The sequence below is a fragment of the Lycorma delicatula genome, chromosome 11 (genome assembly GCF_047948215.1).
Source record: "Lycorma delicatula isolate Av1 chromosome 11, ASM4794821v1, whole genome shotgun sequence".
NCBI classification, from domain to species: Eukaryota; Metazoa; Arthropoda; class Insecta; order Hemiptera; family Fulgoridae; genus Lycorma; species Lycorma delicatula.
The window spans coordinates 40,565,283-40,580,658 of record NC_134465.1 but is presented as its reverse complement, the minus strand read 5'-3'; the positions used below and the strand labels follow the sequence as shown (position 1 = coordinate 40,580,658).

Below are 15,376 nucleotides of genomic sequence, written 5' to 3'. Positions count from 1 at the left end.
TCAGGGAGTGGTTTATAATTATAATATTAATTTACTTAGAATACCAAGTATCCAGAAAAAATTTTAAGCCTGTAGTGTTAATAGTTCCTGAAGTAATGGGAGTTCAATATAGCTAAAATTAACATAGCAAAGGATAGGCAGTTATGACTGCCTTTATCATGAAAACATTTTCCTATAAAAAAAATACATTTACCTTTGGTATATTATTTTTATTTAAAATAAACTTGACATAAATATTTAAGTATATTTTATAACTATCTTTTTAAAATAATGGTATTTTAGATAACTTTATTTTAAATACACTATTTTTAATCACAATTAAAATCACAAATGTAAAATGTATATAAAAATAATAATTCATCCAAAAAAACATAACATGAATTAAAAAAAATACATACATACAAAATATAATAAAACCCTGGCTTAACACCTAATAATATAAATATCATGAAACAATTTTGCATTATTTCTAAAATCTTACTTATCACAACTATAAAAATTGACTCAACAGATAAAAGAAAAAAAATTAAAAATTGCCAGTTTGTGCCAAGTTGAGTTAAACCAGTAGTAAGATATAAAATGTTTAAGAACAAAAATTATTTTTAAAAATAATCAGCATTCACTTTATATTTTTTATTAATGTAGAAAGGTCACATAGAAAATAATATCCACTGTGTAGTATGGATTCACATAGATTAACTGTGAAACCTGAACTCGACTCTGTACAAGCTGAAAATTGATATCAATATAACTATTAAAAAAGTTACACTGACATTTACATTTAGAATCATAAATGATTCTAAAATGAATAAATTTATATATAATCCCACTGATTGTCATTCGATTTCTTTAATAAATTATTAAATTATCTGTCCTACAAGAGTTTGAATTCCATGTAAACAAACTACACATATTCTTATCGGCCACTATTTAGTCACTTCAATTTCTTGTAGTGTAGCTCCAGCCATTCATTCCAGATAGTTATAATTTTCCAAATTGCATTTTAATAAAATACAAGGTTTTTATTTGAGCACATCTAGAGAACTTTACCTCAAGTACGATCTTAGGTCCTGATAAACAGAAATTTTATTTTTTATTTTTATACTGCGAGTTATATGGCTTAAAACCGTACATCTAATTATTATTTGTCTCTCTGTCTTTTGGAATCCGGCCAAAATTGATGAGACAATGTTAATTTTACTTGGGTTATAAGTTCTGTTATGTATAGAATGAAATTAAATGAATGTTTTCCCCTCTTTCCTGATAAAATATGTACATCACCTACGTCTACTGTATTGACCGTGAGAAAATCAACAAATTTTTTTTTTAATCTTTAAGCAGTATAAAATGTCAAAATAGAAGATGAAATAGATTTTTTATAGAAAATTATCTTACAATGAAAATTTTATCTCTGGATAAATCAAATTTTATTACTGAAATTATAATGCCTCACAACAAATTATTAGCTCATTCTAATGAAACAGTTAAGTATCACTAATCTAATGGTACGTCTAACAGTTTAACTGGGTATTTTGAATTATCAAACTCAAAACACATTTATGGACCGAAATAAAATTTTACATTACACATATATTCTAAATGAACTTATTTTTATTAAAATGATACCTTGAAATTTATTTTTTGTTTTTAAATTATACAAATTCTTGACATAACAAATGTCCATATACGAACAACAGAAACCCCAAAAAAGAATAAAAAATATTAGTTACGATAATAGTAAGATAAGAGGATGAAGGAAGTGTTTATATACTTTTTTACGAACGTGTGTTTATATTTTTTTTCATCCTACCTAAAAACAAACGATTCTTGATTTCTCAATAACCATAAGTAATATGAAACCATTTCTTAATCATGTTTAATAAAATAATTGTTAATAGGTTGCACATTCTTCCTGATAAACTGCTTACTTTCTGTACTGTGTTGGTAAAATTTGATACCTACCATTCTTTTGTATATTATATGTAAATATATTTAATCAGTAATTTATAGCTAGCTTGTACTAAGAAATTTTTTTAACACGTCTTAAAACAATCCTACCCTACTGGACCTCTCATCTCATTCCATGCAGTTTACCACCAGAATCAATTTTTCTATAACAATCTCATTTGAAGATTACAGGAAACTAATTTAGGTTCAAAGATTTCCATCTGGAAGAGGTTAATTAAATTTATTATAAATTTTTAATTATTAAAACTATATTCAAATTATTACTGTTTTGATTTTACAAAGAGAGTTTATAATTTGTAGGAATATACACATAGATTTACATCTGTATGTATTTATTGAGAAACAAGCACATACAAAAGTAGTACAATTTAAAAACCATTAGTTTTTCCTTGCCTATTTTAAAAAATAAACCAAGAAATCTATAACTTCATTCATAGAATGTTTTTCAACCAAGGATCCTTTGATTTTTAAGCTTAAATATCAATTATTGGCCCAATATTTATGCAATCAGATATTATTTTTTGGATAAACCTCATACGTACATTAATTGTCTGTATCAATTTTCATATATAACTAGAAACATTACCGCAAATAAAATCATTATCTTTCTAATAAAAAAAAAATATAAATATAAAATAACAAAATTAAAAAAATTATCAGGTAAGGAGGAGAGCAATAATGACATAGAAATAGAAACTATTAAACTAAAAACTCTAAACTATAATAATAGTAAAAATAATTAATAAAAGGCACTTAAAGTTTTGCCTGTAACTTTTCACTGATCTGCTGCTGCATGTCTTCTTCTTTTGGTTTTAATGAATCCAAAAATCTTTCGAGAATATCGGTATATTCATCTCTATATTTTAAATAATGACTTACATGTTTCGAATCTTCCCAGCATTTCCAAGACATCTGCAAATTAATAAAAAAAAAGAAAAAAATTAATTAGTTTATTAAAATACAAATTGATTCTTGATCACTTATCTAAACAGAATCAATCGATGGTTGTTTAACAACAGACATGAAGAAGGATGGTAATATGACGTACTACCTGAAAGTTTACAATATTTTTATTACATCCACAAATGAGTGCTAGTTTCATTAAACATCTCAAGTATCAGCATAATAATAAATCCTTTGTCAGTTAGTATGTCGAGTGATTTGATCAAAATGAACGCATTATTAGTGAGCTGTTTACCATTATCATGTTCGCTTGTGATTGTGATTTTGCAATGACCAATCCAGACTACAGTGTTATTTTTACCAAGTTCTGTTTTAAAGTTAGTAAAACATATGCAGAAACACACAGATTATTACCACAAGCATTTGCTTGCTTATGATGCTTTAGGTCAGGCACATATGTATGTTTAGGTGTTCTGAAATTGCCAAATGCCTGTCGATGAAAGAAAAATGTTAGGGACAAACACCTATTGACATTACGCTGTTATAAGCAGTTATAGAACAGTCTTGCGGGAGGCAATCTGTGTTATAGCTGGAGTCAAACCAATAGACATCTTGGCTACTGAGCGTAGGGAACGCTACATTTCCAAGGTCCTGTTGACGTCAGAATGAAAGCAGGAGATTGAAGACCAGGGCCTTGTGTCTTGGCAGGTCAGGTGGGATGAATACCTCACAGGTCGCTAAACGCATGGTGTATTTCCTATAGTATCTAATTAAGGTGCAATTGGATGGGTCTCCCCCAATTGGTATGTCACACAGTTTCTCTCCAGGCATGATGTCTTTCAAGCGAGTTTGGCTAGGTTTCATTTGGTGGATTCGAGTCAATGCCCGAATTGTGGAACAGATGATACAGTGTATCACGACCTCTACATCTGTCCCTGACACAAAGTTGAACGTTCACAAGTTGTTAGGGAACTTGAGAGAATACATTCCTTTCTGAAATCCGTATTAACTGGATGATCCGCGAGCAGTGGTCTATAGTGGCTGGTTTCCTTCGCACCCTTGCAGTGTATAGGTCTGCAGAGGGAGTTTAATCAAGGTACTCAATCATGGTAGGATCCCGGATGGCTAGGGTTCTGGCTGAGGCATTGGATTGGTTGGAGGTAGGTGCATTGGCATTGTACCATGGTTATAATGGTATTGCTGTGATTCACTTTGGGACTTCCGCTGGTTGGGTTGACCAGGGTGCAGGGTTTGTCCCTGGCTTCTGCACAAACCGGAATGAGGTTGCATTCCCTTGTTAGGTGACCTAAACTGGTCAACTTATTTGGGTGTAGGTCTGAATTTCTATGTTGCGTAAAACACAATTTTGATTGGTATGAGTGTAGCACTGATTTAACTTTAAACTCATTCGTTTTCTGAGGCATTCACAGTCATGAATTGTGTTGTCAAATCTACACTAGGTGCAGGGTTTTCATGCTTCCGCGATTTCAGTTAGTTAGTTTGAGGGAATAATGTTAGGTTGGATGTGAAGATATCCGTTTAAGGCCTACGTGAAGGTGAATTTGATATGTATTTACTGATGCAAATGTCTGCTGAGGCATTTACATCGGTGGCATCTCAACTGAGGCCTGGCTGATGACTGTGAGATGTAATCAGTTAGAGGGTCTAAAAACAACATCCAGTAAAGCCTCTCGGGGCTTAGAAGAGAGGGTAAATAATTAAAAAGAAAAACAATACGATTTCTTCAAAATATATAATTCCAGAAATTTTTATCAGGATAATTTAAAGAAAAATAATTAAACTGATATACAGAATGTATCATGAAGAAAGGAATTTCAGGAAAAGTTTTACAAGTGAAAATAAAGAAAAATTTTATATACACAAGGGTCCAGAAAAGCTTTATTTTAGAATTATAGCTTGTGAAAAATTTCATTACAATTTCAACTCAAAAGATAAATTGAAGCCGTGTTGAAATTCTTTAAATTTAAATTAAGCCGTAAATTTGATGTTACGGCTTTAATTACTTGTAAAACACAAAAAAACTGCTGTCGCAAAATGTATTTTTTAGGTTTGACATATATTAATGGCAAATGAACAAATAAGATTTTCCATCAGAAATTATGGAGAATTTAATGCTGAGAAAATCTATATCATAAAGTCAACTGAACTTGAAGAAGAGAGTTGAAAAAGAAGACAGACATTTTACTTTTATTAAAAATAAAATAGACTAAAACGTGGCATAAAATTACTGCATTATAATTTTAACTGAAATAAAAAAACACTTCAATACTGGTACATATCTAGAAATAAAATCTATTATTAAGATAAATAAAAAAGTGAGAAACATAAATTTCAATCGCTGATATAAAATGAATTGCTCTACTGCTATTACAATCTGTGACAAAAAATAGAACTATTGTTTATTATTATCGTAATTTGAAAAAATTAAATTAACTATTTGTTTATTAATTATATTATCATAGTTGTTTTTTATTAGATGGTATTTTCTCAAGAAAAGTTAAATTTATTGTTACTTATATCTAATAATTAAATGTTATCTATATTTAAAAATACATATTTATTATCTTTAATATGATCAGCATAATTAGATTTCTGTTTATTACATTTATATACTTGTAAAAATGTTCCTCAAGTATTTCTTTTAAACTTTTTCAGATATTCCTATGTAAAACTTTTACAATTTTGCTTTCTGCACTGTATTTTTTTATAAACTCGTTTTTTTACAAATATTATAATAAATTCATATATGTTGTTAAAAATCCTTCATTCTTTAAAAAAAAAAAATAAATAAGCAAAACATTTATTTATTCTACAGACACAATAAAGGTTCTAGATTTGAATCTCATTCACCACTGGCATTATTTTCAACATTATAAAAACTCATTTATCATTACAAAAAAAATGTATTAAGATATGAATATTCTTTTTGTTTTTACTTTTATTTAACTTTAATTATCAGTTTTAACTTTAATTATCAGATTAAAAATAAATATTTACCTTAATTCCCATGGACTCCCATGTTTCTTTTAGCCTCTTATTTGAAGAAGCTGAACCTACTGGATCCATTTCAGAGACTAATAATAATGCTGGTGCTTGAACTAGTGTCGTATGAAATAGCTGACTAGCACGAAGATAATGAATTGTAGCGACATCGTGAAATGTTTTTAGGTGATACCTGTTAAACAAATAAATAGAACTTGATAGGTCATTATAAAATAAAATAATTTACACAAAGTTCTTTGAATCCTTTACATAGAACTATTTTTCAACAATGGAATAATTTTTAACGATTGGTTCTGTTGAAGATTTTTTAATAGGCAAGTGATATCTTATTTTTAAATTAATATTACCATAAGTTAGAGCATTTTGTTACTGTAGCAGTAAAAATACAACAGCCAAAAACATTATGGCAGATAAAAAGTAGGAACGCCAGAATGGAAAAGAACCAAGAAACAGACTAGTGAAGAGATTAATTAGAACTTCCTTGAAAAAAACCTGTAGAAAAAACTAACCTATGTTTTATGTTGTAAACAAACAAAATAAAGACCTGTTGATTCAAATTTCTTGGGCCAGGACTTATTCAGATGATCCAGAAATAAACAGAAATGTAAAAACGTATTCATAACAAATATAAAATAAAAATGCAATAATAAATAACAGTAAGCCGAAGAAATGGAAAAATTTAAGTTAAAAAATGAAAACCTAAAATCTTATTAAATTAATTTTACTTACATCAGATTTAATCACAAAATCTGCCTTTTAACCATTAACCTTAAAAATGATATCCTTCAAATGTCCATATCTTGTGAGTATACATCTTTTAGGCCCCTCACCAAAATTTCTCAGAATTTTCTGCAAAATTCCAACTGTAATGTTGGCGATCTGTTTACTAATGTTCTCTTTAAGTTCATCAATTAGTTTAATTAAAGGAATCGATTAGTTTAGTTACTGGATGGAATCTAGTGCTGCAGACCAAATTTTTAAAAAATCCTACAAAAAGTAGTCACATACAGTTAAATCTGAGATCATGTCAGTCGCCATGGACTGTCTCCATTTCTTGAAATGACATGATTCATAAACAATTCTTGCACTCTAGCAATAAACACAAGCAATGTGCATTGTTGCACCATCGTGTTGAAATCAAGGTGACTCACACCAAATCATCTTAATTGATAAGTCAAAAAAACTTTGATCATATTTATGATAAAAAATTAATATTTAAGTAAAATTATAAATTAACTAAAAATTTCTTATCGTACATAAACTGCAAAGAAAGTTTTGGTCATTTTTCAATCTTACATAAGATTATCTGGCAAAACATTTTCAAAATTTATCAATTTGCCCGAGACAAATTGCAATTTGTATGGGTAAAATTTCAAATTTTTTGATAATAATCTTTGTAAACTTACATGCAATATGTTAAGTGATCTTGAATGATTTGGGTTGATTGCATCAGACTCGACAATACAGCGATTCTAATGGATTCAATATTTGCAAGTATGAGAACTATTCTTACCTTAAAGGTAACTTTTTCTTTTTTGCTGAGAATGTTTCTTTGAAATTTCTAAGCCAGACAAATGGAGTAGGATCATAGTAATGAAGATTAAAGCGATGATAAAACACCCGTCGAATGGCTTTTGGCGCAGTCAACATTTTTGTTATATAATTTTACATTAAATACACATCATACATTACGTAAAATCAACTAGTGGCAATAATGATTGTGGAGATGTACCTGTACAAACTGCAGTATCTTGACATGTAATTAAAATTTTCTCAATGATACCCTGTATAAAAATGCATTCAATAAGTTTACCTACAGAAGCTTTTAAAAATAAAATAACAATTTTATTGGGAAAAAATATAATTATTTATCTTATATGACTGATCTGAATGATACTTTTTGCCCTTCCTAGCATTGTCACTCTTTAACATTTGTAGCCGACGCATTTTGGAGTATCTGCATTCTCAAAACTAATTTTAATATCGTCAAATAACTAGCAATGTTGAGCTTTTCCTATTCCCCATCCCTACTGACATGGTCTCTTTTCTTTCATTCCTCCCGCTCTAACATTTGTACGATTCTCTGAAACTAATCCTTTTGATTCTTCATTTTAACAATTTCAAGTTTTTAAATATTACATCGGATTGAGTGTTTATTTGTTCATTAATTATTTCCTGCCCTTTTAATTTTAGCTTGAATATTCCCATGTTTTCTAGAATATTTAAATCTTTTTCCTTTTTCTATAAAATTTAATATTTTCATAGATTTATCAATTCACTAGGAATGTGTCCTGTTTCTATCTAAAAGTGTATATAATTTGAATCCTTTTTTCATATTTATATGATCTTATTTGTTCATTACATTTTGTTTTAAATTTTTGTCCCGTCTGTCTTATATACGTTGAATTACAATCACATTTTATTCGGTGTATGCCATTTTTGTTGTAACTATCTTTTTTTCTATGTTATTTCTAAACTTATTCCTGATGATATTATTTGTGGTAAGTGCTACATTTATGTTATATTAAAAAGTCCTTTAGTTTAAATATTTATTTTCCTGTAACATAAATTCTGCCCATTTTCGTTTTTCTTCCTTTGGCCTACTGCCGTATCTTTTCTCCTTTTTTATCTTTTGAAATCACTATTCACTGCTATTTGAAAGACAATACCTAGTTCTTTTTTGTATTCTAATTACTTAATGGTAACCAGATTACTTTATTGAACATATGTTTGAACGCAGCTAATTTGTGTTCCCATGGATGTCTAAACTTTGCATTTATAATGTTATTACAACAAAAACGATACGCTGGCAACAAAATATGAATGATAGCAGTAAAAAAGAAAAATCACATAAAAAAATTAAAGAAGTCTGTAGAAGAACGTAATACATAATCACAAAAGTGGATAAAGGAAACGCTATAATGATAATTAAAAAAAAAGATTATGTGCAAAAAACAGAAAATATTATGTAAATTTGTATTGTAAAAATTTGGGTATGTAAATTTTCTATGTATGCCATATTCTAGTTATTCTGGCTTTCTTCTTATTTTTAAATCAACTAAGTGTTTATCATATTGTTTTCTTCTTTTCCCATTGTAAACTTCAAATTTTTACTTATTTTGTTAATTTCATTTAACAGTAAATCATCTTTGTTTCTGTTTTTATCCTTTATTATTATCAGTGAGTCATCCAAACATACCTTATATCTTCAAAACAGACATAATTTTTGAATATTCTTTATATATATTTTTCTTCTACATATTGAATAAAAAAATTCACTTAAAATTCCTGACAAAGGGTTTGCCATTCCTAATCTATCTTGTGATGTATATATTTTGTTACTGAATTTAAACTAGGATTTGGTCTAAGATCTCTCAATGAATCCACAATCTCTTTGTTCAGACTTCCGTTATTATTTATCTTCTAAAATTTTGTTTCCTTAACTGGTACTGACGGATATAAATTTTCAATATCAAATAATATTACAATCATATAATTTTCTGTAATTTTTATGTCCTTTAATTTATTTGCCTCATCTACTAAATTTTTAACCACATATTTGTTTTCCAAAAGTACTCATGCCATTTCTTTTGAAATATTTTATAAATATTTAGCTAATTTGAATGCTGGAGCTGTTCAACAGTTTATTATTGACCTAATCAGTTGAATTTCTTTGTCTACTTTTATCTGTGATTTCATTTTTGGCACACTTGGATTCATGTTCAAATATTAATACTGATTTTCAATGATCAGATTTCTTGAATTTTTTATAACATTCTTAATTTGCCTTTGATATACTTCCGTTCTATCTTTAGGTAAAACTTTGTAGTTAGTTTTCTTTATAAAATTTTCTGTTTTTTGCACATTATCTTTTTTTTTAATTATCACTATAGCGTTTCCTTTATCCACTTTTGTGATTATGTATTACGTTCTTCTATAGACTTCATTAAATTTTTTATGTGATTTTTCTTCTTTACTGCTATCAATCTTATTTTGTTGCCAGCGTATCATTTTTGTTATAATTTCCACAGTTAAATGTATTGCATGTTCTTGTTCTTCATTACCAGTAATGTAAGTGTATTTTTGATAATTAATATACTTTATTCTAAATCTTTCCGAATTTAACTATTCAGTATATTACCTTTTAATTCTTTACTTAGTAAGCTTTCATCTTTTCCAAAATCTACTTTTGCTAGATTGATTACTCTATCAGGTAATATATCATTTTTCTTTCCCTTCACTAGATTCTTTTTATTTTTGTTGTTGTATTTTAATATTTCTAATTACCTACTAAATGTGTCATATCTTTTTCTTTAATTCATTTTTTATTCTTGCCTTTTTTTTTCAATTATTGTATTCAAGATTTCTGTTAAAAAATGTTCACTAAGCATTAAGTGTAGGTTTAAAATTTTTTTATTCAGGTTGCCCTCCTTAATATATAATGTTTTTGTTTCCATTTTTACCCGACCTTTTTCTGTTTTTCTAATGACCTTTATAGAAACATAATTATATGCATATTCTTGATTTTAGCATGAGCCGGAATCACATTATTTTTCATACAGCATTTGTTAAACCAAATATTGGCTTAACGTAATATTGTCTTATGTAATTTTGTAATGCTAAATTCAAATTTCTTCACTAATATAGTCTGGCTGACCGAGTTTAAATCTCCACACTACTTCATATTTTACTAGAATTATCATGATTGATGATTGACAATTTCTGCCCTAGATATACCAGAACAGCAAAATACTGTTCCTAGCATTTTAAAAAAATTTTAAATTGTTAAAAGTTTCAAGAAATTGTACAACCGTTACAGCAGGAGGGACAAAGCAGAAGAGGCCATGTTAGTAGGGATGGACAATGGGAAGAGCTTAATATCGCTATTTATTCACGATTCCAATGCAGGAAGACTCAATGTAAAAATAGTTTTGAGAATGGAGGTGTTTCAAAACATGTCAACTACAAATGTTAGAGTGAAAATGATAGGAAGGGCAGAAAATAACACTCAAATCAGTTATGATAATGTTAGCAGAAATATGAAATATTGTGGAAATGTTATATTATACAAGTTTCTAACAAGTTGTTTCTTTTTAAAATTAAGAATAAAACAAAAAATATTCTTGGTTATAATTTTTTGAAGAATTCCAAAATATTCTTTTATTTAAGGCTCGGTAAACAATTCTGTGATGAGCACCAACATTAGTTTGGTGGAACAGTGATGTTCCACCTCGTAAAACTAAATACAACACAAGTTACTCAAGCATAATTGTTACATCGATATGATTAAGTCTTGTTTCTTTAAATAAACTTCAGTGATCTTTCTGATAAATTTCCACATGCGTTTATACTCTTTAAAAAATTGGTGAGCTTAATAACCTTCACAAACTAAGATAATAACTTTGTTGGACATGTTTTCTATCTATACTTTTTTATAATTTTTCTACAAAGCATAGGAACAACCTCTGAATTTTCTCTTCCCAACACTGGTTAAAAAAATAGGAATGGTAGGCTGTCCCATCACTTTAAAAAAATGTTTTTTTCTCTAGTGTACTGCTGGCACACACAGTATATGCACCTTACACATAAATAATCATTTATTTTGTTTTTTGATTATCATGACTACTGCACTACAAAATCAAATATAAATGACAACCAAATAATCCAGCGATAGGTTTTAAGTTTTATACCCAGAAACAATTTGAAAAATTCCAGAAACTGGATAAACATGATCAGATAAATATATTTTTTAAGAGTCAAAGAAGAAAGGATAAAGAATAAAAACTACAAAAAACCCATTAAAAACATAAAACAGATAACACAAAAAAGTGTACGAATAAATTACACTTTTTAAATTAAAGCTTAATTATTATTGTTATTAGTATGTTTTTACAAATATGGTAAAAAAAAATAATCAAACTACACAAACGCTATTACAAAAAATTATTAAACACACCTTTTCAATAACAGAAATGTATGTCAATTTTAAAATTTATAAACAATAAAGACAACTCAAATTTGAAAAAAAAATAAAATTAAACATTTTAAAAAATCCACGAAAAAACTTAAAAAACATGAAATAATTAAATAAATATATTACTACCTATTAATACTCATTGCGATTTTGTTTTTAAGACAATAAAACTTAAGACTGATTAACCATCGAGCATGACCATGATTATAACTAAAGCTTATTTATGCAATCTACAGGACACGCACGACAGTCAATCAAAGTCTTAAATTTTATTGTCTTAAAAGCAATATGACAATGTCACATAGGATTATAAGGTAAAAATACAGTTATTTAATTATTTTAATTTTTTAAGGTTTTTTCATCACATTAGTAAGGTGCAAATTATTTAATAATTCACATAATAATGGCTAGGGATAGAAAGACTTTGAACATTCAAAAACGATTTTGAAGAAACACATCTACTGTAGTGCTCCCTGGTGGCCAATAACCCTAAAACTAATCTAACAACCTGCTCTGAGGTGACACCTATATAATGGAAAAAAACTGCATTAAAATAGGCCCAGCTGTTTTACAGTAACAGAGCTACTGCAGCACCTCCTGGCAACTTACAACCATAAAACTAATCTAAAAACCTGCTCTAAGGTGACATCTATGTAATGCAAAAAACTGCATCAAAATTGGCCCAACCGTTTTAGAGAAACACATCTACTGCAGCGCCCCCTGGTGACCTATAACTGTAAAACATGTCTAAATACCTTCTCTGAAGTGATACCTAAGTAATGTAAAACACCACATCGAAATTGGTCAGTAGTTGAGGAAAATGGTAACAGACAAAAACAACCTCTTAACTCAAACATATAAGGGTAAGTCAATTATTATCTGCAATTTAGTTATATTTTTGTTTATGTTGGTTTTGTTTTTTTTGTCATTTTGTGTAGATGAAGCATGCGTGGTTTAATTGTTGTTATGTCTGTGCAGGTTTGATGCTGCTAGGTTAGTTCCATTATCGTGGCCTTGCCGTTAACCACGGCTGCTCAGTGTTCAGTTTGCAAGAAGAGCAACGTTCAGCGATCTGTTTTTTGTGATACACATCTGTTTGATGTGTATCAGGAACCGCATTTTGTCAAAGACTTTTCAGTACAGTACGGGAACAGTGTGTTCCCACAACGGAATATCTACGAATGGATTGAAAAATTCAAAAACGGTCGCAAAAGTGTTACGCACAACGGAGCCGGACGACCGTTTACTGCCACAAATGAGGAAAACATTGAGCTTGCATGTGACATGGATTTCTTAGACAGACAAGTAACTATCGATGAAGTGGCATATTGTCTGCAAATTACTCACGGTTCTGCCTACGAAATCATCCACAACAGACTTGGGTTTCATAAAGTCTGTGCAAGACGGGTCACAAAACAACGTACACAGTTGCATAAACAAACGCGATTGGACATCTGCTAAAAACATTTGGATCGCTATGGTAACGAACAGGACATCTTCTTAGACAGAATCATCACCGGTGAAAAAACATGGATGCATCATTACATGCCGGAAAGTAAATGTCAGAGTATAGAATGGAAACATCCAAATTCGCCCTGTAACAAAAGGTTGAAGACCCAACCAGGAAAACTGATGTTTACGGTTTTTTTGGGGCTCACAAGGCCCAGTACTGGAACGTTATGAGGAAAGGGGCATGACAATAAACAGTGTGTAGTACAGTGAGATGCTTACTGCCAAGCTGAAGCCTGCAATTCGAAGCAAATGCCAAGGACTGCTGTCGAAAGGTGTGGCATTGTTGCACGACAATGCCCATCCACATACTGCTGAAACGCTCCAGAAACTCAACTTTTAAGTACCGGCTCATCCTCCATATAGTCCTGATCTTGCCCCTTCTGACTAACATTTGTTAGGGCCACTCAAAGAGACATTAAGGGACCATCAATTTACCTGACGAAACAGTGAAAGAAGCGGTGCATTCCTGGCTAGCAGCTCAACCGAAAACCTTCTTTTATGAGGGCATCAGGAAGCTTGTGCAACGATGGACCAAGTGCGTTGAAATGCAAGGGGACTATGTTGAAAAATGATGTACATATGAGTTTCCTATTTGTATTGTAATAAAATGTATAACTACATTGTGGATAATAATTGACTTATCCTCGTATATACAATCTCCATTCCACCATAGGTAATTATATAGATGACTAACAAACTGTAAAATGTTTATAATGGCAGGTGGCCTAGAGAAATTATACAGCTAATTTAATATTCAGATCAATTTATTTAAAACTAAATTAAAAAATATAATTTATAGATAAAATAGATTATTTCAACATCAGAGTAACATGATAACTTGTAATCGGTTTTAAATTACATTTGATTTAAAAAGCAACATAATTCATAATATTTAATGTTTTTAATATAAAAAAATTATACTTCTGATGTGGTCACTGAAGAATTAGCAGTGTAATAAACATGAAATAGATTAACAAAAGAGGAAAAAAATATACATTTTTTAGCATAAATTTATTTATTTGCAATTAATATACTAAGTATGTATATATAAAACTGCAAGGAATAGAGAATTGCAACAAATGGAAGAATATAAAAAAAATAAATAAAAGAAAATATTTTCACTTATGATAAAACTTTCTACCTTATTCTGAAAGGGAAACTAGTTATTGTTCTAGTATGGCCGGCATGAGCGAATGGAAATATATGACCTTTAGCAGCTAGCCTTCACGTTTCAGCTGAACCACAGTAGCAATACATACAGTAGTTATTTTTTTATTTTGAGATTTTTTTGTTATATAAAGAATATTTTTGCTAAAGCAAACATTTTTTTTATGATTCTTAGGAATACCCCTCTCGAAAGACAATTTTGCAATGGGTTCAATATGTTCCTACCACAAAATATTAAAGTCTGTCCAGCTTTCAAACAAATTTGCGTGATTCTGCCTCTAATTTACATTGTTCTGGCTCCAATAGAAACACCTTCACTAGACATGTCTGATAACAGTCTTCGACAAATTTTGTATATAAATTTGCTTTTCCACACAATTTCTGCATCAAATATTTATTCATTAATTAACTGAATCTAACAGACTAACTGCTAAATTTTTGCTAAAATGATTTTATTGTTGTTGACAAAAGATCAACAACAATAGGTTATATAATCTAACGACAAAGGTTATAATTTTGATTGATATGAGATATATGTATCTTCAATTGGGATCTGTCAATAATCAGAATCATTATTATGAATAAACAAAGCTGACAACACAATTGTTTCTGATGCATGGCTTACACACACATACATAAACAACTTAATTCAAAATATTTATCATTTTATTTAAATGTAATATTTTTTTGTTTATTTAATTCAATATTGTAATTAAGCGCACATCTCCATATTGTATTTAATTCACACGGGCATGGCAGGACTAACACTGAAGGTCAGCAATAACTAAACTAATGTAATTTCACAACTACAGAACAAATTTTGCTAGT

General features: G+C 29.3%; 1 protein-coding gene across 2 annotated transcripts in view; it reads right to left on the bottom strand.

Annotated features, from left to right (window-relative positions):
• Positions 1-271: 271 nt before the first annotated feature.
• LOC142332000 (transmembrane protein 53-like) overlaps positions 272-15,376 on the bottom strand; it is an 87,064-nt gene continuing 71,959 nt past the window's right edge. For both annotated transcript variants that reach the window (XM_075378054.1, XM_075378055.1), the window contains 2 exons: positions 5,890-6,067; positions 272-2,880 (listed from right to left, as the gene is read on the bottom strand). In XM_075378054.1, the coding sequence (XP_075234169.1) occupies positions 2,722-2,880; positions 5,890-6,067 (337 nt within the window). In that variant the 3' untranslated portion in view covers positions 272-2,721. The remainder of the gene's footprint in view (positions 2,881-5,889; positions 6,068-15,376) is intronic.